We start from the raw sequence: 24,097 nt of genomic DNA on the forward strand, positions 1-24,097 counted from the left end.
TTTCCTCATGCCCCACCTTTTTCTTGCATGGTACCTCTCCCTGTGTCCCTTGGGTTGACCAATGCCTCACGACGTCCTTGTCTCCTACGGTCCGGCTCTCACTCTCCCAATGGCTGCCCTTTCTCACTCGCTCCCCTGTATTTCTCGCTCCTCCGCTGTCTTACCCGCCATCTTGAGTCCAGTTGTTCTTGGTCTCTCCTCACCCAAATGAGACTCTTGCCCAGTTCCCCCCACACGCTACCTCTGTGTCCTCTATGTTCTCTCACTCACTCTAGCTCTATGTCTCTGGAGCTCTGCTGTCCAATATGGTGGCCCCTCGCTACATGTGTTTCCGTGAGTTAAAATTAATTTGAGGTAAAAATTCCGGTCTTTGGTCACACCAGCCCCATTTTAAGCTCGACAGGTGTATGTGGCTAGTGGCTACCACCCGATGAGAAGAGTAGATATAAAACAGCGCCATTAGCATAGAAAGTCCTAGCAGACAGCACTGCTCTAGAGTTCCGTAACTCTAGAGCCTACTCTGGCTCGAGATCAAGGTCTTAGGCCTGTGATGTCCATTGAACACTGGAAACACGGCTGGTCCAAACTGAGATGTGCTGTGAATGTAAAATGTACGCTAGATCTCAGCGCCTTAGCGCGAAAGAGAAAATGCAAAATATTTCATTAGTCGTTTTCTATCGATTACACGTTGAACGCACAGTATTTTGGATATATTGGGTTAAACCGAATCTACCGTTGAAATTGACTTCCTGCATTCCTTTGTTAATGCTGCGACTATAGCATTTAAAACGAAATCAGTGGCTCTCACTGTCATTTCTACGTGACGGCACTGCTCTAGACTTCCTCTCCCCGGCATGTGACTCCCGGGTGCTCTTCATCCCTCTAGATCTGCCCAGCTCAACGCAGCAGCCACAAGCCACGTGTGGGTGTTTTAACTGAAATTTTCGAAGATGACAAATTCGGCTCCCCAGTCACAACTAGACACGTTGCCGGGGCTCAGTAGCCACACGCGGCTAGTGGCCACCATTCCAGATGGCATGTTCATGCCGCAGAAGGTTCTGTGGACGGCACTGCTCCTGACCTCTCACTGGAGCGAGTGCCGAGGCCCCCACCTCCTCCGAGCAGGGGCTGTCTGCGGCTCTCTCCAGCTCCCGGACTCTCGGCTCAGGCTCAGTGCTCACCTCCATCCCAAACTGACTGCCGCTCCTCCTTCTCCAACCTTAGCTACCCGCCCACCCCCGCCAGTGTCTCATCGCGCCGGGTCCCCTTGGTCCCCTCCACACGTCTTGCTTTGCCCCTCTCCGAGCCTCTTCCTTTCTCTGTGCCCCCTCCCTCTGCCGCTCCAATTCCTCCCTACCCTACCCGGCTCTCCGTCTTCCTTCCTCCTCTCCTCTCTCCATAATTCATAAAACCACTTTGAGAAGAGGCTAAAGATAATGTGATACGGTTCTCATTCACTTTAATCCCCCTCTCTCAAACTTAGAGACATCACAGCGGGAAGGTAATCACTCCAGCCAGCAACGGGCTTACGGAAGTACAGCCCCAGTCTGAGGAGTCAGTTTCAGAGCTTTTACCTGGAGTCTTATTTGACTGCTGAGTAAATGGAGGCTTACGCTCTCTGGCCTGACTCAGTGAGCTCCTTGGACTTCAGTGAGCACGCATTAACTGTTTTGTAGAGAACCACTGAAGTCCTGAGTCTTGACCCTGCATTGTCTTCTATAGTGGAATCTTCGCTTGTCCCAAGGTTTGTCCAGAAATGAGCTGAACTAATCCTACTCTGGTAATTAACAAGCCTCGAGATTCATTAAATTTCCGTCAGAAGGCGACCCTCGCTCCCACACATGCACAGGATGGCGTCCAACACAGCTGCTCAGGAATGTGGACAAGCATGCGTGGGACCCGTGCACGCCGCATCACTCGCAGGCAGCGGGCTGGAGCGTCGTCCCTCCTGCCCGAGTCCCTCTGTGGCAGTGGGGCCGCGACCAGGGAAACGGCCAGCAGGCAGGAGCTGGTTCTGCAAGGTGAAGTCTGGCGGGCTGTTCAGAGCAGCCGATCGCTCAACTTTGCAAGTGCTCAGAGCTCACTTCTTGAATTCTCTCACCTTTGTATCCTGTTCACGGGTAAGAGAACCCGCTGTGAGCGGGGTGCTTACCAAGTGCCAGGCACCCTGCTAAGAGCTGTGTGTGTATATATATATATATATATATATATATATATATATATATATGAGCTCGTTCAGGCCTCACATCCAGATGAGCAAATCAAAGTAAATCGAAGTTAAGTGAATTGCTCAAGATCACAGATTGCTTAATGGTAGAGTGGAGGCTGGGGACTCTGAAGTTCACGCTCAGAATTATCAAGCCTTTCACACCTGACTTCTGATTTCTCATTTTATTCCCTTCACTGTGGTCTGGTTTTCCCTTGGTTTTGACAACTGATAGAATGGCCTCCCTTGCACCCAGATCCTCGGCTCACTTCCCCAGTTCCCACCCCCACCCCCAGCCAGCTCTCTCTCACCCACATCCCTGCGTGGGAACAGGGAGTCAGCCCTCTTTCCAGGTGCCTCCCTCCTCACCACCTCCCCCTCTACTCTCCTCCCTCACATACCCCCACGAAACATACACACCTGCTAGTGTGAGGTTTCTAAATGCCAGCCTGGTTATGTCACCATCCCAATTAAACCCTTCAACTCTGCTCGGGAAAAAGACTAAGGCCCTACTCGATCCGGTCTTTGCTCGCCCTCCACGTGTCTGCTCCTTGCCCCACCCTCTACCCCATGGCACATTCCTTCTAGGTTCCAGCCAATTCCAGCCACTCCTGGCTGGATTTCCTTTCCTTCCCGGACGAATGATGGAGGCTCAGCCTCAGGGCGTCATTCCTCCAGAGGCTTCCTGACACCTCCTGCAAGGCAGGCGGTGCTCCTCCTCCTGAAATCCCCAGACCATGGAGCTCCAAGGAACCACTGGCCACACACTGCTAGAGCACCGTCCCTACTGGACCGGAAGATCTCTGGGAGCAAACACACCACACTGTCTCGTCCATCCCTAGCGGTGCCCCCACACAACTCAGGTCTGATGGATGTTAGCTGAAAGAATCCCTTTCCTCTTTGGGGCCTCTTTTGACACATTCCTTCTGGAAAAAAATTTGGAATTGCAGGGCAACAAACCGTGTAGCTGGCTGGCCTTAGGACCTTAGAGGCTCTGTAATTCCTGGTGGGACAGCCTCCTAGAGACAACTCTGCTTGCAGAGGATTATAAGAAAAAGCTTCCCAGCTTAACATGGGCTTATTCGCACCTACCCGTTGGTTCCCCGAGTGCCATCCCACTCGATAGTAAATTCACTAATGACACCATCACAGAACAGTAATACTTGCTATCGCTAATAACAAAACACAGCTTGTTGTGGGAACTTACATTCAGGATTATGGAGCGAAGGTGCTTCTGTGCAAATGCGTTGGCCATATCCTATTGAGAAAAACAAGCAAACGTAAGGCACGATGGCACGCGCCCAGCTGTGACAACTATCGAGAGGAAAGTGGCATCGGAGCTCTGCGGCTTTTTCTCTTAAATGTTTTCTCCTTTCAATTAAAAAGTGGGCAAATGGAAAAAATCCACGGACCCACCCAACATCTTTTACACTCTGAAAAAATTCCCTTGTGGTTTTTTTTTTCCCTCTGGGAATGCAAACGGAGCCACACAGGGTGTCCCTCCCCGATGGCACAATCAACCACATCGTCTTCAAAGAGGAACAAAGACTGCTTCAGGACAAGACACTTGTGTTACGAGGATGCCGGGCAATGGACAATGCGTACGGAGCACAGAGCAGCGTGACGGTTCCCATGCACCGTTCCAGGCAGACACCCACCACCGGCCGGATGGGCCTCCTCCAAGCCGAGGAAAGGGCTTTGGTCCCAGCGCCCGCCTCGGGCCCCCCAGCGCCGCACCAGCTGGTGGAGCCGGGGAGTGGATGCTCTGGAACAGTGAGTAGTCTGTGACTCACTTCTGACTGCTTTGGAGAAGAGCGTGCTGGTGCTTTTGGGTAATTTCTCATAATACGGTCACCTTTTTTATTGTATTTGGTTCAGATTCTGACAGTAACACTTTATTTATTTGGCACGCTTGGGACATAAAGTACCCTCCATAAATGAGTCTTCCGGGGAGCGAAGCCTTAAGGGTCCTTTCAGGACCTTACTGGGACGGTTCTTAAGCAAATCCTCTGAAAATATATACGTTTCTTTATTTTTGAAGGGACTGCAACGATTATAATTTAATCACTGCCAAGGACTGGGCTCAACAAAAAGAACAGCGTGTTGTGACTCCATAATAGCCCAAGGAGCTCTTGAATGTGCCGCTCTTTCCCCCTAAACAAAAATGGTCCCAGCTTACTGTGCTTTTAATCTTTCTGACAGCTCTTCATAATTCTTCTGTCTCCTCCTTCCAATCTCGACCATCACTTCTTAGCACGTTAATTAGTATGGCTTCACTTTCTAAACTGCTGCCTTAATTTAATTTTATGGATAATTCTGAATCACTGGGCCTGAGGGAGCTGTCACGCCTCTCCCACGGAGCGGTGTCTGTGAGGGTCTCATTTTTCTCGGAGCTGAAAGGCCTTTTGCTCTCGCTTCTCCATTTCTAGCCATATTCCAAATGGCTGACGCTGCCAGGGACATTAAGCTGTACTTTGCTTCCCCTGAGCACACACGCTGGCTGGCAGAGGAGAAGGTGGCCTAGAAGCTTCTCTGGTGGCTAGAGGAGGTCGGCTTGAGATTCGGCCTTGCTGTGGACAACTCACAAGGCAGGTAAGTGGCAGTGGTCTGCTCCCAGAACGTAACGGCCTCACACCCAAAGCTCCTCTGTGGTGCTGGGGCAAAGCGCTCATTCTCAGCCTCGTACAGCCGACCTCTAAAGCTCCCTCTAGCCAAGAAGCGAGCAGGCAAATTCCCTTCTGTCAACTGTCTTAAACCCTGTCAGATTCCTACGGTCTAGGACGCATCCAGGGCGACGTGGATTTATCTTCGCTCTCTGCTGTACCAAGCTGGAAGGCGACACGTCCATGGGATCATCTCGGCGAAAGTCTCAGGCTATTTCCGAATCTGATCTCCCCGGGCTGACCCACAAACTCACGGAAAGGCAGGTTACAAAGGGAAGACTGGGCAGCATTCCCTAGGGTGGACATCCCCTCACTCCTGCACGTGACGCTAATCTCCAGCACTTCCCGGAGTGTTCTGACGAACGGGATCTACAGCACCCAGAACTCTGGGTCTCACGGTTTCCTGAGCACCTGCACCAGAACGTGAGGTTCTTGCCCAGCTCTGACCTCCCCACCTGGAAGAGGGCTGGGGCCCCTTCCACGAAGCAGCACTACTTACAGTGACAGGTAGGTCTAGAGGGTTAAGGTGCTTGTCCTGCCGGCAGAAAGCAAAAAGCACAGAGAGAAGCAGATGGGAGAATGAGCTCACATTCAAAACTGGACTAGGAAGGAAGAGATTAACAGAGCAAAGCCATCCAAGAAAGACGAGGACAGACGGAACCATGGACGCTCCGGCTCCTCCCACTGGAACCCACCAGGAGCTCAGTGCATGAACCCACGTGGATTTCAACTTTACAGAGCCCGTGGTGTTGACGGAGAATTTTAAAGTCTTGTATACACCACTTGGGCTTTTACCAGCTGTATCTAGAGTGTCAGTGTCGGAAGGGCCGTTAGCGATCACTTAATCTGGCCCTTTCATTTACAGAAAGAGCAACGGAGACCCAGAGGTTAAAGCACCTGCCCAGCCCAGAAGAGCACGTAGCCTCAGGGCCCCGGACCCCGCCCAGCTGATTCCTGGTTTCCTCACTTGTAAGACAGGGGTGTTGTTTCTTCTCCTCACATCCCCGTGAAGTCAACGGGGCAGATGTTGCCGCTCCCAGGTTACAGATGAGGAAACTGGGGTTCAGAGAAGCAGAGTGATTTGCATTATGTCACACAGCTAACGAGCGGGGGAAGAAAGCAGCTTAGAATCTGGGCCAGAGGCCTTCATACATGAAACTTTGTGCCAAGTCCCCCCCGCTCCCGCCCCCCCCCCCCCCCCCCCCGCCTTGCTTCCTTAAGTAAGGGTCTCCGTGGACTTGACAGTGGTGCCTGGAAGGTCTCCTCCCCCTTCTTCTTGACCCTCTAAGCCAGGGTCAGCAACTAAGACCAAACTGGGCTTGTCCCCTAGTTGTGTATCTAAGGTCTTTCTGGAAGACACCACACCCATTTGCTTTCCTATTGTCTGAGGCTACTTTGGCTATGATGACAAAGTGGGACAGCTGCCACGCAGACCATCGGCCCACAGAGCAAGAAATATTTACTCTCGGGCCCTTTAGAGGAGAAAGTTTGCAGGCCCCTGCTCTGACGCGAGACCCGCGGGGTCCCCTTCTGGTTCTTCCCTGGAACTAGGGGGCCTGACACACAGGGACAGGAGCAAGGGACTCTTGGGGGAAATGGCTGCATTTCTGCTCTCCGTGCAGCAAAGGGTAGGTGGGTGACAACTCTTCTCCTGGAAGAGCCCAGATGAAAAGCTTGAAAAGACAGCCACAGACCTGTCGCTTGTCCTCAGGAGCCTTCAGGAAAAGCGCGTTAATCAGTGCAATGGCGTAGGTCTGAATCTCCTGGTTGGAGCTGTGCCGGTGGAGAAAGAAGGCAGAGGGACATTAGAAGACGGACCAGCGAGAGCCCCGTGGGGCGTTTACAGCAGTCGCTTGTAGATGGTAATCAAATAATCGTCTGGGGTGAAGCCTCAAAAGCCTCGAAAGCGGGCATACTCTGTGACCCGGCCACCCCACTAAGAGCAACTTATCCAAAGACAGGAATCAGAGAGTTGGGCAAAGTGTTTCATTCGAGTACTGTTAAAAAAAAGAAAGAATGGTAAATAATCCAAATGTCGTAGGTCATCAATAAAAATCATGTCGGGAAGGTTCTTCACCTGGGACTCGGGGATGAGTCTGGAGTGTCTGTAAGCCCTAGAAATGGTGCAGAAATTATTCCATGCGGTTGGTTGACTATGTGTTATTTTCTCCAAGGAGGTGAGAGTCTATAACTGTTACTGAATTTTCAAAGGCATATGGCATGCAAAAAAGATTTAGAACCACCAAGAATCTTTAACATGGGGAAACATTCAAGAGATATTATTTCATAAGAACGTCAAGGTACACACAGTATGTGTAGTAAGCTCCCAGTTTTGTTAACAAAAACATACACAGAAAAAAAGACTAGCAGGGCAGTTAATTTAATGTGAACAGTAGTTATGTCTGCAGGTGGGAAAATGGGAAAAGGACTGACTCTTTGTGCTCCTCCCTATTTTCAAAGTCTTCAACTACAAATTTATTTCATTTTGTTTATTTTTTATTTTGGGGGGAGAGAGAGAGAGAGGGCGTGCACGAGCCGGGGAGGGGCAGAGGGAGAGAGAGACTCGTAAGCAGGCTCCACGTTCGCACAGAGCCCAACGCACGGCCCAATCCCATGACCCTGGGATCGTGATCTGAGCCAAAACCAAGTCGGATGCTCAACCAGCTGAGCCGCCCAGGCGCCCCTAAACTTATTCCATTTTAATACGAATGAATTAAAGACAACCGTTCTCTGGAATCTTATAATCCAAGCACTTGGCAAAATGTCTCCAAGGGCCGCACTGGGGATGCATTCCGTGGCTCTCTTCTTAGACGGGCTAACAGACTTCCTGCTCAGGTGGGGTGAATGGGCATCCGGGAGGTCTCACGGAGGGCACTAAGTATCTCTCAGCCCCAACAGCAGAGGACATAATTTCTGGTAGTAGCTACGGGCTGAAAATATTCACGGACTGACCCCTAAGAAATGCCATTGTCCTCTATCATCCTTGGGTACCCAACTGGGTCATTCCTGATTCAGAAACAAAGAAACAGAAAGGTCAGTCTGACGTCAGGAAAATCAGAACTCTCCATCTGGAGTTTATAATGTTCCCTTCATTTCAAACAACCTTTTGGCTTTGGGGTATGAAAACAGAGACTGAAGAATTCCTTAGAAGTGACAAGGAGAAATCGGGGCTGTTGGTGGGAGGGTGGGGTGGGGACAGGTTGGGAGCACAGCTGAATGAAGACAAGGCTGCTATAAATAAGCAAAGCTGGGAGCTCTGGCTTCCCCGGGCCTGACAGGCCATTCTGTCGGCACTCTGTCCATGCCCAAAAGGCTAAAAGGGAACAAAGGAGTCAACAGTATCACCACCTTGTTTTGGGGAGTCCAGCCCCCTTAAATAGGGTTAAAGTGAAGTACAAAGGATGGGGAGGAGAGGAACAGGGCTCCAAAGGGCTCATCTGTCTTCTGGTTTTACCATTTGACAAAATGGCCTGGAATGGGATAAGCTTCTTCAAAAACAAACAAGAACAAAAAACTCCTGAATTCTATACCCATCCTGTGCTGGCCACTATGCTAGACCTTCTAACCCCTTTGAGCCTCACAAGTCTGAGTAATGGACACGGTGAACCCCAGCCTGGACCTGAGGAAACGGAGACCAGATGGGACAAGGTGACATGTGGAAGGCAGAGACCTAGTTAGGACACAGTGGAGCCGGGATCTGAATGGAAAGCCCGAACTCGTGTCCTATACAATAGTTTTTGCTACCCTCCCCCCGGCCCCACACACACAGCACACTGCTAGTTTGCTAAGTGTTCATTCTCAAATACTAATTGACTTCTCCTTAAACCAAAGCAAGGGATCCAAAAATGACTGGTCCCTCTTCCCAGAGAGCTCAAAGCTTAAAATGGGAGGCAGATAACAAAAACAGGGGATTTTCTATATAATTCTCATAGGTACAAAGAGAGACTATTTGGCCCAAAGAGGAGAGAGCATCTAATTCTGTCTGGGACGCGGCGGTACAGGGAGGCCGGGAAAACTTCCCTTCAGCCTGAGGGACAAGGGGCGCCGCGGAGGATTGCGGCAGGAGCGTGACACGATCGGGGCCCAATCCCGGGAGCGTTCCCATAGTGTGAAAGTGCTGACGGATGAGTGAACAAGCAGGCCAGTGGTTTGGAACACAAGCAAAGGGGTAGGGCTGGGAGACCTACGGAGAATAAGAGGCGAGAAGGGGGCCGGGGCGGGGTCTCTTACTCACACCTGGAGGTGAGAGATGAGCTGTCCCACGGTGATTTCCTCTGCTATCTTCTGGTACAGGCTCTGGCTGTTCAAGACCATGCTCTCCAGGATGGCCAGGGACCTCTGAAGGATTGACACGTCCACCATGGGCTGGCTCACGTACCCTGCAATCTACAGCCAGCGAGGGCCAGATCAGTCAGGGAGCCCGGGGCCCAAGCGTGCTGGGCGACTCGAGTCTCTGAGGTTAGCCCACGAAGGCTCTCCTTCCTGGTATGCCATCCATACCGGGCCACTGTCCCCACGTGGACAGCGGTGTCTGGTTTATGGTCCCTAGGCATGGACAATTCAAATTCAAACAACAGCTTCCAGTCAACTGTGTTTCCTCAAAATCTAAGGGCTCGATCCTTTGTTTTCAAAATGAGCTTCAGGCATGGGAAAGCTGAGTGGAGAAAGCACAGGATCTTACTGAAATCGGGAACTCCTTTTATCGCCATGGGCCCTTCTCCTGACACACACACTGTGCCCCTACACACACACAGGCCGGCAGAGGCTCAAGAGGCAGGAAGCCCTCAAAGTCTTGTAATCTCATCACTCCCCGTTATTCTCAACCTCCATTGTAATGTCCTCGACACGTGCCCATTTCACTTTTGCCTAAATATCTCCGGCGTCAGGAAATTCCCAATGTCCCGAGCCAACAACAGGTGTGATTCTAGGTCAGCAGATACATTACTCATTGGTTTTAGTTCACTTTTTGGAAGTGACGCTGCCCCTCCCTACAGAACAAAGGAAAGCAAAAGTACGCCCTCCCAGGCACCCAGGTCGATCTGACAACCCGAGCAGGTTGCCTTGCAGACCCGCCGGCAGAAGGCAGACTGACATACAAGGCGGACGCCATGAACATGTGTCTCCAAAGAGAAGGGAGCGCGCAGGGAGCAGGTCAGAGACGCCGGGCTCGTGCTGGCTGACCGGCTGGTGTCGTCCCAGGCCTCACTGACAACCCCGTCCCGCTTTGGCCACCTCCAGTTCTGGGAGCCCGTTTCCATCTTCGAGGGCAATGAAGGAATTCTCTCAGGAGCCCCAGGAAGACCCGAGCGTGAGGATAAAAAAAAAAACGGGCCTCGGGGGCAGAGAGCCGACCGCCAGCAGCACGGCGATCTCGCCGGCATCTCTCCGTGAACCTAGAGGACCAGCGGCCACTGAGGGGGACGGGGAAGACAGAAAGCCGGAGGCCTCACCTGCTTGATGAAGGTGATGGAAACCATGTCCCAGGAGACAATGCCATGGTCCATGAGCTCTAAGAAGGCGGTCAAGGTGAATGCCAGCATCTCACTGTAGCTGAGACATCAACAACACGCACACAAAATAACACAAAGATTCAGAACCAGGGAACACAGGTGTGACGGCAGCCGCAACAGGGACGGATCCCGGCGTCAGCACCACACCAGGGGTCAGGCGGTGTGGCTGCGAGTGCCTGCATGCGTGCCTCGGCAGGTGAGCAGCAGGTTCTGTCCAGGTGTCCATCCGTCTCTGGGAAGGGCCGCTGCGGGTCAGGCTCTCCTTCCCCCTACTGCCTCATCTCAGGGAAACACAATCACTCATCTGTTTCCCAACCCGAGAAAGCTATCAGACCTTTGTCGACCCCAACACTTGGCGGGGGTACCCAAGGGAGCCCACAGCCCATGTCCAAGGCCAAGAGGGGGCAGAGTGCAGGACAGGGAGTACAAACTTCAGACATGGGTTCGATCCTGGTCAACTATTTACTAACTGTGCACGTTTTACCTTTCCAAACTTGAAATTCCTCCTCTGTAAGACCGCATTGGTCTCACAGCGTTAACATCACAGGGCTGTGGCGAGGGCAAGATGACAAGGTATGCGAAGCCCTTACCGCAGTGCTGGAGGAGGACGGGGAATACAACGTCTTCTCTCCTGTGTCCCTCCTCCTTCTACACACAACCCTTTATACGTCTGTACGGTGCTCTCGATTTAACAAACGCTGTTCCCAATGGCGAGGCACGTTCGGACCCATTAATTCCTCGTGACAATACGGCAATGGAAGCAGCATCTCCGTTTTAAAGAGGAGGAAACCCAGGCCAGCCAAATGCCGTACTCCCGGCAGACTGCGGAAGTCCTGGGCCAGCGCTGATGGCAGCGGAAGGCTTCAGGATTCCAGTGCAGCTGCAAAATCGGAGACTTAAGACAAACACCCACGATTAGCTGCTTGGTTTGGCTGAAAATTTCAATAGCTGATCCACTGGCTGAAAGATTTCTGACTCCCTCTCTGCCAGCTGAGGCACCACAGGCCTAGACAGCTAACTAAGCGCCTGTTCGTTCACTGCTGCTCACGGCGCGGTTCCCCGCCACTCCCATCCCAGCAGGGAGATGGAAAAGTTGCGGAGCTTCGTCTCCCGGTGACAATGGGTGGTGGGGAGATGGCGAACACAGAGGAAGGCCTGTGTGTGCGCACGTGTGTGCAAGTGGGGAGGTGACTGGAAAGGGGAGAGAGGAAGCAGGGGGTGATTACGAACAGACCCCTGTTCTGGTCAGTAATGGGCAGTCTGCTCACTAGCCTCCCCCAGGCCAATCATTTTCCATAAATTAACAGGTTTGTCGCGAACCGACTTCTCTCCTCCTGACTCCTGAAGCCCCTGTTCTCGCTCCGACGCGGCATCTGTGAGAGCCCAGCTAGACTACAAGACTGAGGACCGTGACGGTGCATTCCTCTGTGCAGACCCTAGTGCCTGGCACGCTGCTCTGCACCCACAAGGTGCCCAGTAAGTTCAAGAGGCTCGGTGGAGATGAGGGAAGGATGCCCCGCCGAGCGTAGAGTCTCTGAAATCCCGAGCAAGAGCCCAGTAATACTCACTGGGACAAGAGCTTGGTTCCACTCTCCACAAGCCGCGTCAGCACCACGATGCCGTCCATGTTGATGAACTCGGTGGCGAAGGTCACGTCGGCAGAGAGCTTGGCCAGCTCCTTCATGGCATCCAGCCGGGCCTCCATGTTGGACGACTGGGTCCTCTCCATCAGCTGGCGTGCAGCCCGGGACTACGAGACCAGAGACAAGATGTGTGCCATCTGGTCCTCGCGGCAGGTTACCGCTCTGTGAGTGGCTCATGAAGGCCTTTCTGTGGCCATCCAGCCCGAGGCAGACCCTGTTGTTGACACTGTCTAGGAGTTGCTTACTACAGGCTTATTGGACCAATCAGGAAATTCCCAGTATGCCAAGACCGATCTGTAGTTACGGGTATCCTTTCTGTAGCACTCTGGTCTATGGATTACAAAAACTTCCCACTGAAGGACTACAAGACACACTGAGGAGACAACAGTCGCCACCTCTGGCAGACAGAGAAACAGATATTGGCTCAACAGAGGGAAGTTTTCTATTAATTTAAGCCGTCAGCCAGTAGACGACGTTGCCTCTTGATGTAATGAGCTCTCAGTCACCAAAAGCAATCAAGGAGAATCTGGACAACCGGCTGGCCAAGATGCCACACAAGGGATTCTTGCGTTGACGGAGGATTTAATCTGATGGTCCCCTTTAAGGTCCCTTTCAATCTGAAAATGTGGTAAGCCTGACAAATTTTTTTTTTTTTTTTTTTTTAACCTTCTCTGTAAGTCCGTATCATTGTTCTTCAAAACTGACAGTCCTGGGGAAACTTTAAGAGTATCAAGGAGCTGGAAGCTTTCAAAATAGCTTTTTCAAAGTGATGGCTGGTGACTAAGCTTTCTCCTAGCCCACCAACTTTTCCCAGCAGGTTGCTTCCCTCCTTTCTACAAGCTTCGGCCATAAGCCCTTCCCCAGTGTTCGCTGGTCCTTCCTCTTGCTGAACTTAACTAGCTTTATAGTCAGTGCCTTGCAAGTGACCGATTCATCATTCTTGATGTTTTTGTGTGCTAATTCGTATTCTCCGCTGGAATGGAAGAGCCTTGAGAGCAAAATGCTCTTGGGGTCTTTACAGTGCTAAGCAAGTGACCGCAGCCCGGCTCCTGCTGCTGGCAAAGAGTCAGGCCGGTTCACCTCTCTACCCTCTGCCTTTCCTCTTTTATTCTTACAAAGACGGCCCTAGACCAGCACACGGCTCTCAAGGACACAGAAATCCTCCACACTCTCCATAGCGGAGAAGGCGCACGCCACGAGAAAAGGTCACAGGATAGAACAATTTGAAGAACACTGGTCTGCATCACACTTAGAAACTTCCAACTCCAAATGTTAACGTTCCTCCTGAGACAGCGTTTCTGGGCCGCTGCCTCCTGCTCCAGAGAGATGTACTCCCGAGAAAGTCAACTAGTCTGCGCAGGAGGTCTGTAAAACGCTTCAGCACGTCTGCGAAAGCAACTCCCGGGCTGTCACGTTAAGCTAGCGGAGCTAAGGGGGGAAATGAAGTCCTTAAGATGAGAAGAGTTCGGGAAGGGGGGGCGGGGGAGCAGGAGAACATGCTGGTGAGAATACTGGCAGGGAGTCAGAGAGCCCTGGGTTTGAGAGGCAGCTCCGCCACGTTTTTATCTGTGTGACGAGCGGCAAGTCGTTTAACCTAAGCCCCAGTTTGCCCATCTGCAAAATGGGGCTGCCAGGAGTACCCATCTCATCGGGTGTCTGTCGAGGTTAAACGATAGCACGTATGTAAAGCGTTCAGCAGAATGCCGGCATTCCGGAACCGTTAGCTGTTACTACTCCGCGTCGCTTTTCCGCGCAGACGGACCAGTCTCATCCCTCACCAAGAAAACACATGTCATCGTGCCCTTAATTTTCTGGCAGCCCTTCTCCACCTAAGCCACCCCCATGCCCGACTGTCCTCCTTGGGGACTGAGCAGTCGAAAATCCCTCCACCTGGGCTTTGGATTCCTCCTGTCCTGACCCAGTAAGGTCCCGGTCCGTTTGCACCATCGACCTTCCTCTCCCTTCTTAGCTTATTCTCGAAGACACATAAAAAAAATTGCATCAGCAGTTAGCAACTGTAAAGGGTGGAGGAGGCGGGGAACCAGGTAGATGAGGGACAGGGCAGGGAGGGAGACCTTTCACTGTATCTTTTTTTTTTTCTTTTAATTTTTTTTTTTTTAACGTTTATTTATTTGTGAGACAGAGAGAGATAGAGCATGAACAGGGGAGGGGCAGAGAGAGAGGGAGACACAGAATCGGAAGCAGGCTCCAGGCTCTGAGCCATCAGCCCAGAGCCCGACACGGGGCTCGAACTCACGGACCATGAGATCGTGACCTGAGCTGAAGTCGGACGCTTAACCGACTGAGCCACCCAGGCGCCCCTCACTGCATCTTTGTCAAACTTTTTGATTTTTGAAACACATGAATGTTTTACCCCTTTAAGAAGTTTTTTTTTTTATGTTCATTCATTTATTTTTTTTTAATTTTTTTTCAACGTTTTTATTTATTTATTTATTTATTTATTTATTTATTTGGGACAGAGAGAGACAGAGCATGAACGGGGAGGGGCAGAGAGAGAGGGAGACACAGAATCGGAAACAGGCTCCAGGCTCCGAGCCATCAGCCCAGAGCCCGACGCGGGGCTCGAACTCACGGACTGCGAGATCGTGACCTGGCTGAAGTCGGACGCTTAACCGACTGCGCCACCCAGGCGCCCCCAATGTTCATTTATTTTTAAGACAGAGACAGAGCACGAGTGGGGGAGGGGCAGAGATGGAGGGAGACACAGAATCTGAAGCAGGTTCCAGGCTCCGAGCCGTCAGCACAGAGCCTGATGCGGGGCTCAAAGCCACAAACCGTGAGATCATGACCTGAGCTGAAGTCGGACACTTAACCGACTGGGCCACCCGGCGCCCCTGTCTTACTCCCTTTTCAACAGCATTCTCTTTTGGGCTCCACATCCCCGAGTTCTTGCCTTCTGTGTCTACTTCCTCTTATGACCGAGCTTCCTGACAGCGCGGTAAAGTCACGGACCTCACTCTGCTGCCACTGCAGTCTGTCTGTCACCCATCACCCCACCAAAACTGTCTTCGCAGAGGCCACCAGGGACCAATGGGCTTCCCAGATCAACAAACGGCTTTTCTGTTCCTGGTTTTCTTGCTCTCTGCTCACTGCGGACCATACCTTCCTCTGTCCCGACACTCCCTGCCCTCAGCTCCTAAGCTACTTCCTGCTCCTGGTTTTCTCTTTGCCCTTCTGGTTGCTCCCTTGGTTGCCTTTAAGGGCCACTCTGGCAGGAATCGGGGAGTCATCTCAAATTCTCCCTTTTCCTTCCATATCCGGGATGTCACCACATCCCCTGGTTTGCCTCTAAATATTTCTCATGCCTGTCCTTCCGTCTCCACTGTCACTTGCCTTCACGGGCTCATTAGCTTCTTAAAGATTCCTCCTACCACCAACCTTCTTTTTTTAGCCCATCTTTCACACTGTCACTAAAGTGATCTTCCTAAAATATAAATCTAAACATAGTGTACCTTCCTGCTGAAAATCTTTCAATGTCCCCACGTTCCCTTTCTGCATAAAGTCCAAACCCATGAGTAGGCCATCTGAGACCCCTGCCATCTGGGACCCTTCCGGGTCTGGCTCTCCCCTGGCTGCTGCGGGCCCTCTGCCACCCAGCACCCCCGCCTTCCCCAAAGCACATCTTTCTGCTTGGGATACTTTTCATTTTCTTCTTTCTTCAGCTGACTCTTGCTTATCCTTCAACATCTGCGCTAAGCTTCCCCCTTCTCTGGGAAGGTTTTCTGGGAATCCCTAGGCTGAGCCAGGCGGTCCCTTTCTGAGTCCCCCACAGCTGCCTAAGCAACTTTCTGTCAAGATGTTTAAGAGAGGTCTTTGGTTGTTTACTCCCAACAAGGCTGTGAAAGCAAAGATGGCCTTTTTTTTTTTTTTTTTTAAAGTAATATCCACCTAATACTGGGCTTGAACTCACAACCCTGAGATTAAGAGTCGGCTGCTCCACTGACTGAGCCAGCCAAGCGTCCCTCAAAGATTGACTTTTTAAGCTGTGTAGTCTTGGTTGCTGGAAAAGAGTCTGGCCTAAGGTGGGTGATCATCTAATGTGTTAAATAAACGTCCCCCTGAGGAGAGCCGGATACCTACCGGGGAGATAGCCAGCTGTAAGATGGTCCCATTCTTAATATCACTGCGCGTCTGGGTAGCAAAGAGGAAAAAAGAGTAGCTGAGATAAAATATTAAAATTGTGCAAGCCAGCTGAATCAACGAGAACTTGCTGTCATTTTAAAGTAGTCATAACCAAGCCTCTTTGGTCAGGCCTCCTTCCGCGTGCTTCTTGCCTGAGAACTCACACCCCCTCCGTGTGCCCCGAGCCCTCAGGATGTAGAAGCCATGGTTTTCCAGCCACTAGAGGAAGCAGGGGCTGGTGCGTCCCCAATAAACAGAAGCTGCCTGCAGGTCGGCCAGGCCGACAGCGCCACCTCCCTGGGTGGCTCGCTTCCGAGTGAGGCCTGACTTGCTGCTTCGGCACTGACCTGCTCCGTGATGTAGAGCTGGGGGCCGTCTGCATAACGGAGGGTGTAATACTCCGGGTTCGGCAAGGACCACCTGTGTAAGAAACACACAGTACAGGCACTGGGCCCTCCCTCCAGGCCTGGCTAGAGGCTGCACGTGTTCATTTCCAGCCCAGCCGCTCAAGGGCTTGGGCGGCCTGTTTGGAGGATGGGGGGATCCCACGGGTTCAGGCGGAGATGCTGAAAAAGCAACTTGCATAAAGATGGGCACCGCGAAAAGATGGTGTGCGCAATTGGGGGCGGGCCTCGCACCCCGCCCGGACCTCGGGCAGGACATTCTTGGGCTTAAAGGAGGAAAAAAGGTTTAGGGGAGCTCTTAGGGACATCCTCCTCAGCTACTTCCTTTGTAACACAATGATCCGCAAAAGCCCCATTCCGGGGACGCAACTAACTGGAGACTCCTCTCAAGGTCTGGCAGTGTTCCTCTAGTAGCCAGCCTGTCCTTGTCCAGAACAAGGACAGTGTCTACTCACCCGTCACAAACTTCCTTGATGATGGATGCCAGAGGCCGTTTCTGAAAGAGAGAGAGAGAGAGAGAGATCTTTCACCAGCAACCACAGGCTATTCACGCCAAGGTTCTGATGAGGGGCTGCTAAGAAGGATCGACCTGGGCCTTCGTGTGGACTGCCTCCCAGAGAGGAAGCCTCTCCCAAGCCGGGACCAACCTTCCACAGGGCAGGGCGGGACAGGCCTTGACGTTCGTGTTGCTGGTTCTTACTCCTGATGCCAACGGCCCCCACCCCTGAAGACACCCTCTGCCATGCACTTCCCAGATCCTGCTCCCCGCATCTCTGCTTCTCATTTCAGGAGCTTACCTGGTCGATTTCAAGGAGCTGAGCATTAGCACCTGGCCATTCGATGGCTACTTTGACAATGTCTGATGGTGGTGGCATTGTTCCCAATGGGCCCTGTTTCTCCAAGAAACACACACAAACACAGCCGCCTGGAGACAAAGAATCAGAAAGAAGGAAAGAGTCAGAGAGCTTGCCTTCGTTTTCCACTCCTTAGATACTTTGGAGAATCAGAAGATAGATAGTGTCCAAAGTGACATACCGAACTACTTGGTTGGAATTTTTCTATATCACACCGTAACCTCTCCTTGGGCTTTCTGTCTCTTTAGATTAAATCAGCAAGTAGAAACGGGACAAAGCCTATCCATCAACTGCAGATCAGCTGGTAGCAAGATCTGCCCATGTGACACTTCGGTCTAAGGGTCAGGAGGACTGTGTGGTAGAAGGATGAATTTACTGCAAAATGCCGGCCTTGGGACCTTGAGAGGGAGAAGCATAGCCTCTGAGACAGACAAGAATAGACAGAGCCTGTTCTCGGTCGAGTGCTTAGCTGAGCGGAGCCAGCCCTTCCGTCTGCAGCCATCCTAGGAAGACCCCCGGTGTCGGCCCGGCCCGGCCACACACTCTCTCGCCTCCTCTCCAGTTTCTGCTGCCACTCCTTCCCCCTCAAAGGACACAGTGTGGAGCCTCCTCTGTGTGGGATGACGCAGAGTTCAGAAAACGGGGAAGAGAACTGGGACAGGAAATGCTATTTTAGTCCCTACTGCCAAGGGCAAGGCCTGTTGAGAGCCCAAGCGTGGGGCGGTGAGGACAGCCTCACACGAGGGCCCGTCTCTAGGAGGACGAGGCTCCGGAAGTACCTCTGACCCCCCTCCCCCATGTGTCTCCAAAATGAAGGAAAACGAATCATTTTGAACAGGTCTGGAAGATGGGCCCATGTGACCGGTATCCTAGGCAACCGCCAGCTTAGTGGTGCTCCAAGCAGTAATTAAAGCATTTTCTCTCCAAGGTCTGATGAAGGGAAGTCACTCGACTGATGGGTTATTTCCACGTATATTTACATTCCTCACCTACAGGCTCAGGACAGGCCTCTCTCTCGCTTAACGAAAGAAACCTTCCTCCTGCATCCACCGGGCTCAGCCTCTCTCCGCAATTCCTGCTTCGCTAACGAAGACCGCCCGGCCCTCCCGGAACATGCTAGCTGCTGCTGAGCTGTTATTCACTTACGCTGTCAACTGCTAGGCCCCCGGCACAGATGTCAGTTCTCGCAGCCTGGGAAGCACACACTCCTTTGGTGAAAGGGGTCACAGTTCCTTCCCCCACACACCCACGAGTCTCAGAAAGAGGGGAGCTTCCATGACCAATGTCCTGATCGGGGCGGGCTGCTCCAGAAGTCAACTGTCGAAAATACCAGCATTTTCAGGACATGGCAATGGAGAGATGGTTTTCAAAGTGCTTCCACCGGTTTTGCTGAGCCCTCCCAGCAGCCTGAGGAAGTAGGCGGAATCAGATTACTACTCCTGTCTGAAGAGGACACATCTGGCGCTCAGAGGCTGGTTAAACTGCCTCAGTTCCACCAGCCCGTAAGTAGTAAAGGACACAGGACCTGGGGCTGGCTTTGGCCAGTGCTCTTCCCCTCCCCGCTGAGCGAGCCCGCATTTCGGTTCGCTGGAACGAAATCAAGCCTGAAGGGGTTGCAGGGGGCCGGCCTGATGGCCCCTAAAGCTTCTCAGCTCCAAGCAGAATTTTCCACATGCAATGTTTATGGGCTTAGATACACAATGAGCCTCTGGCAACTGTTCCCATTAGAATAGCTCCTGGCTGAGAAGCTCTGCTCCAGTGACACAGCACGGCAGGGGCGGTACCATGAATCTCGGGGTGCCTGGGGCAGGTATCCCCATCCTTAGTGGTAGATGTGCCAGAATTAGGAGGTATGACTATACAGTTGTGAGATCATTTTTTAAAACTGAGATATAATTTATATATCATGTATATTTATATACGTGAAATGCAGAGCTCATGTATATGCATGTATATATATATATATATATATATATAAGTATATATAATAGAAACACACGCATGTCGGGCGCCTGGGTGGCTCAGTCGGTTAAGCATATGACTTTGGCTCAGTCATGATCTCGCAGTCTGTGAGTTCGAGCCCCGCGTCGGGCTCTGTGCGGACAGCTCAGAACCTGGAGCCTGCTTCGGATTCTGCGTGTGTGTGTGTGTGTGTGTGTGTGTGTGTGTGTGTGTCTGCCCCTCCCCTGCTTGCACTCTGTCTCTCTCTCTCAAAAATAAATAAACATTTAAAAAAGTTAAAAAAAAAAAATACACACATCTTTCTATAACCACTGCCCAAAACAAGACCTGACACATTTTCATCACCCTAGAAAATTCCCTCCTACCTCCTCCTAATCAATCCCCCACCTTCCAGCCCTCCAGGAGGCAACTCCTTTCTGACTTCTCTTGCCATACATGACTGCTGCCTGTTTTTGTACTGTAAATACATGGAACTGAACAGTATTTGGATCCAACGGACTCAGGACCTAGTCACAGTCCTGTCCCTAAGTGCTGTGGGGGGAGGGGATGTGTAGGCGTCCCTTTCACCCAAGTCTCTACTGTGAGATGTGAGTGTTGAACTAAACCACGTGTAAACTGCCTCCTGAGTCTAAAACTCCATGATTCTAAAGTAGAACGTACAAACCCAAATGAAGACTGCCCACTTCAAAGTCCTCACCCAAAGAAACTACGCCCTTAGTTCAATGTGTTGCTAAGAAACAACCAGTATCTGTTAGAACTCCTTTCTGGATACTGTCTTTGCAGAGAGTTCTCAGCAACCCTGCCCTTTCTCACCAAGTGCAGGCAGTCCGTTCATATTGAATGACACCCTCCCCACCGGTGCCCCAGCTAATGGGACCGAGGGGAACACTCAGCCTCAGCTGAACCAATCCAGCTCTTTCTCTTAAATTTAAAGACACGGGTTAAGGACGTTGGATCACAACGGGCCCTGGATCAGAAATGTTGCAGTCAGCCTCACAGCAGGTACCCTGCCAAGCCAAAGCCACCAGCAAGTCAAAGATACCGCGAAGCAAAAACCAAGAGCTTTCAGAGGAAGCTGTTCCGCAGGAAGAATCCGGAAATGTGCAGTAGATAAGCAGAGGCCACAAACTAGAAACCACAAAGTCCCAAAAAGAGATGGAAAAAGCCTGATGATTTCCCAGATTCCATGGCTCCAACTCCTACGCTCGGGGTGCCTGAAATTCCCCTGGATCCTGCCAAAAAAACTCCTTTCAATGGAACTGGACTGCTTTTCTGTTCATTGCAATGAAAAAGCCTAAGGCTGAGTCTGACCCCAAGCTTTGAAGGAACTCTAAATGGAGACCCAAACAGACAGCAGCATGACAGGCTTAAGATAACGGCACTGAGGGGCACCTGGGTGGCTCAGTCGGTTAAGCATCTGACTTCGGCTCAGGTCGTGATCTCACGGTTCCTGACTTTGTGCCCTACGTCGGGCTCTGTGCCGACAGCTCAGAGCCTGCTTGGGATTCTGCCTCTCCCCATCTCTGTCGGCCCTCCCCCACTCACTCTCTGTCTCTCTCAAAATAAGTAAAGAAACTTAAAAAAAAAAAAAAAGATAATGGCACTGAGCAGGCCCTCAATTAACACTGGCTGAATTAATGAAGAGTGAAACCCACTTAGGTAAGTCTGGTGTGTTTAGAGAAGACCAGTGATACGGTGACATGTATGTGACAGTTGTATGTAACAGTTAATAGGTAGACAGCCTCTTTATAGCCGATCACTCAGTTCTTCGGCATTTCTACAGCTGATGCTCAAAGAACCCTGTAAATCATCCCTACTTTACACAGAGGAGGCAAGTGAAGTTCAGATCGGTTGAGAAGCTTGTCTTCCACACAGCTCCTTCCCACGCCTCCCTGCCCTCCCAGAAAAGAGAGAAATCGCATTAGCATTGGATCTCACGGCTGAGTCTTATGACTTCAAAGTTAGTTCTTTCCCCTCTACGTCGTACTTCTTTGATGCTGATGACGTTAGCTAACAATGGCATGGTGCAAAGGTAGTATTCTGAGGGCTTTACCTGTATTAATTCATTTAATCCACAAAGCCCCCTTGTGTGGCGTATTATTATCCCCATTTAAGAGACAATAGAGGCACCGTGAAATTAAGTACCTTGCTCAGTGTGACACGGCTAACCTTAATAATTAGATCCCAGGTAGTCTGGTGCTGTTTGAAGGCCATGTGAAAAGCAGGCAGTGCTGTACGTGGCCCACAGCAGGTGTCTGGAGAATTCTGGTTTTGCTGTACCTGTAGCCTAAGCACACTGAGGCTGAGAGACTTGTATAGCAAGAGCTCACTATTCCAACAGGTAACGGTTCTCCACTGTCTGGAGAAGGAGATCGACACCTCCCCGTGTGGCATTCGGTTCTTCATAATCTAGCCAGATCTTCCCAGCATACTTGGTATTTCTACAAGGCAGGCCACGTTCTTTCATTTCTTTTCTTTAAAAAAAAAATTTTTTTTTAATGTTTTATTTATTTTTGAGACAGAGAGAGACAGAGCACGAGCAGGGGAGGGGCAGAGAGAGAGGGAGACACAGAATGCGAAGCAGGCTCCAGGCTCCGAGCCGTCGGCACGGAGCCCGACGCGGGGCTCGAACTCACGGACCGCGAGATCGTGACCTGAGCCGAAGTCGGACGCTCCACCGACTGAGCCGCCCAGGCGCCCCTCGTTTCTTCTGTACCCTTGCATGTCCTCCCCCTTCCATGGACGGTCAAAAGAGCTCCTATCCGAACATCAAAGCCCAGCTCACATGTCACTTCCTCTCTACCGTTCTTAGTTTTCCCCACTTTTCCCTAGCAAAATGAGGCTGGAGGGGGCCACTCTGTTCTCACAGCATTCTGTCCAGACCTCTGCGAAGGCTCTCGTCCTGCCCCGTTACAGGTATTATTATTGTGGTTCCTGTACATACTATTACAATAGTTATGTATTTACACGTCTCTCTTCCTCACTAGCTCCTCCCCCAGGGCAGGTACACCCTGTAGCTCCTCAACCTGGCACGGCACCCGGCATACCGGTGCGGTTCAGAAAGGACCAGTGTCTGCACAGATCCGTCGGCTCTGACCTCCTCAGCTCCTACGAACCAGGCCTGCCTCTGAATGGAGAGGGACTGGCCAGAACCGTGCCGGTTGTCTGGCGTTCCCTCCGCGTCCTACCACCTTCCAACTGCACAGCGGTTCCACTGTTGAGAGTTTTGCTGTCATCTCTAACGTGAGAACGTGTCTCACCGGAAAACCAGATTTGGCGCCCCTGACGCAACCGACAAGAAAGGGGCGAATAACCCCCCGGCTTTTCTCTCTGTTGGAGGCACCAGGAGACAGGAGAGTCGGAGCAGTAAATGGTCCAGAGCACATTCCCGGACGAAGGGTCTCCTTGTGGGGAACTCTCTCAGTACTGGCTTGCTTACTCTTCTCGTTTTCATTTTAGAAAGGAAGTGGAAATTAGGTCGAAGCGATTCAGTAACATTGCAAAACTCTCGGGGTTATAAATAGCCTCTTGGTCAGCCGCTCAGCAGTGCTCCAGAGCTCAACACCAAACAGCCAGGATAAGGGAGCTGCAGTTCACATCCAGGCCCAGGGGGGGCAAAGAAGTGATAACACCTCTTCGGGATGAAACAACTCTGCCAGCCCTCACCTGCCATCCCCTTTGAAGTGTTACAGATGTAAAGCCGGCTTGGAAAAACTCAAAATGCCACAGGACGGGAGAGATGAGAGACGCACACACTGATCTGTGGAAGAGAAATCTGTTTCACACAAGAGAATGAAAGCACCGGGTTTCAAAGGCAAAGCTGGGGAAACGAGAAAAATCGTAGCATCGGTGTCTCCGATGGAGCATTCCATTCCCTAAGCGGCTTCTGGAAGGTGTGTTTACAAAATCAACATTGTTACCAAGGGCCCCGTAGAGCTTTGTCAATGATGGCCCAGGCAGTGAAGGCTTCCCCCCCCCCCCCCCCCCGCCCCCGGCCCCCCTGCCGCCCCCAGTTCTTTTAAGGATAAGGACTGACATGTGCCTTTTTGTTCTCTTCTTTTGCTTTTGATTCAGTGGGGGCGGCATGGGTGAGTCTGGTTTATGTTTCCTGCAACAGAGTCGGCCACACCAGGAAGGGAACTGGAGGTCACACCCTCTTTCTAATCAAAACCACAATCTCACTAGAGGCTTCTCCTTCTGAAATCTTCTCATCTGAGAAGTGACTCAACTTCCCTTAGTTAGGGCCACTGAATGAGGATGAGAGCTCTGAGGTGCAGAAGGGGGGAATTGGGTTGGCAGAGATTCAAATTCTGCCAGGCACGGCTTGCTAGAAACACTGAGAAGGACCGTCATGCCAACAGCAGCTGACTTTTTGGGTTTTTTTTTTAAGTTTATTTATTCGAAGTGGGGAAGGGCGGGCAGGGGAGGGGCAGAGAGAGAAGGAGAGAGAGAGAAGCCCAAGCAGGCTCAGCGCTGTCAGCACAGAGCCCGATGCGGGGCTCGATCTCACAAACCTGAGATCACGACCTGAGCCGAAATCAAGAGCTGGCCGGATGCTAAACCGACTGGGCCACCCAGGCGCCCCTGGCGTTTCTTTTTGTAGAAGTTTGCAGGACACCAGACTCACCCAAAAGCCACTAACCTGCAGCCAAAGTGCAGTGAGTAAGGGTATGGGAACTGGGTACCTGTCTGGGCTTCCTTCTTCCTAACAC

General features: G+C 51.6%; 1 protein-coding gene across 6 annotated transcripts in view; it reads right to left on the reverse strand.

Moving 5' to 3' along the window:
* Nucleotides 1-24,097, reverse strand: part of ELMO2 (engulfment and cell motility 2) — a 39,850-nt gene that overhangs the window by 10,905 nt on the left and 4,848 nt on the right. The window contains exons 1-11 of one of the 6 annotated variants that reach the window (XM_058685831.1): nucleotides 21,555-21,662; nucleotides 17,367-17,494; nucleotides 17,025-17,065; nucleotides 16,513-16,585; nucleotides 16,124-16,174; nucleotides 11,948-12,129; nucleotides 10,320-10,419; nucleotides 9,104-9,255; nucleotides 6,564-6,642; nucleotides 5,369-5,404; nucleotides 3,414-3,464 (exon numbers count right to left, since the gene is read on the reverse strand). In XM_058685831.1, the coding sequence (XP_058541814.1) occupies nucleotides 3,414-3,464; nucleotides 5,369-5,404; nucleotides 6,564-6,642; nucleotides 9,104-9,255; nucleotides 10,320-10,419; nucleotides 11,948-12,129; nucleotides 16,124-16,174; nucleotides 16,513-16,585; nucleotides 17,025-17,065; nucleotides 17,367-17,444 (843 nt within the window). In that variant the 5' untranslated portion in view covers nucleotides 17,445-17,494; nucleotides 21,555-21,662. Of the gene's footprint in view, nucleotides 1-3,413; nucleotides 3,465-5,368; nucleotides 5,405-6,563; nucleotides 6,643-9,103; nucleotides 9,256-10,319; nucleotides 10,420-11,947; nucleotides 12,130-16,123; nucleotides 16,175-16,512; nucleotides 16,586-17,024; nucleotides 17,066-17,366; nucleotides 17,495-17,604; nucleotides 17,628-21,554; nucleotides 21,663-24,097 lie in introns of those variants that run through there. The other 5 variants (XM_058685832.1, XM_058685830.1, XM_058685834.1 and 2 more) reach the window with 5 other exon arrangements.

Source organism: Neofelis nebulosa, chromosome 9 (assembly GCF_028018385.1).
Source record: "Neofelis nebulosa isolate mNeoNeb1 chromosome 9, mNeoNeb1.pri, whole genome shotgun sequence".
NCBI classification, from domain to species: Eukaryota; Metazoa; Chordata; class Mammalia; order Carnivora; family Felidae; genus Neofelis; species Neofelis nebulosa.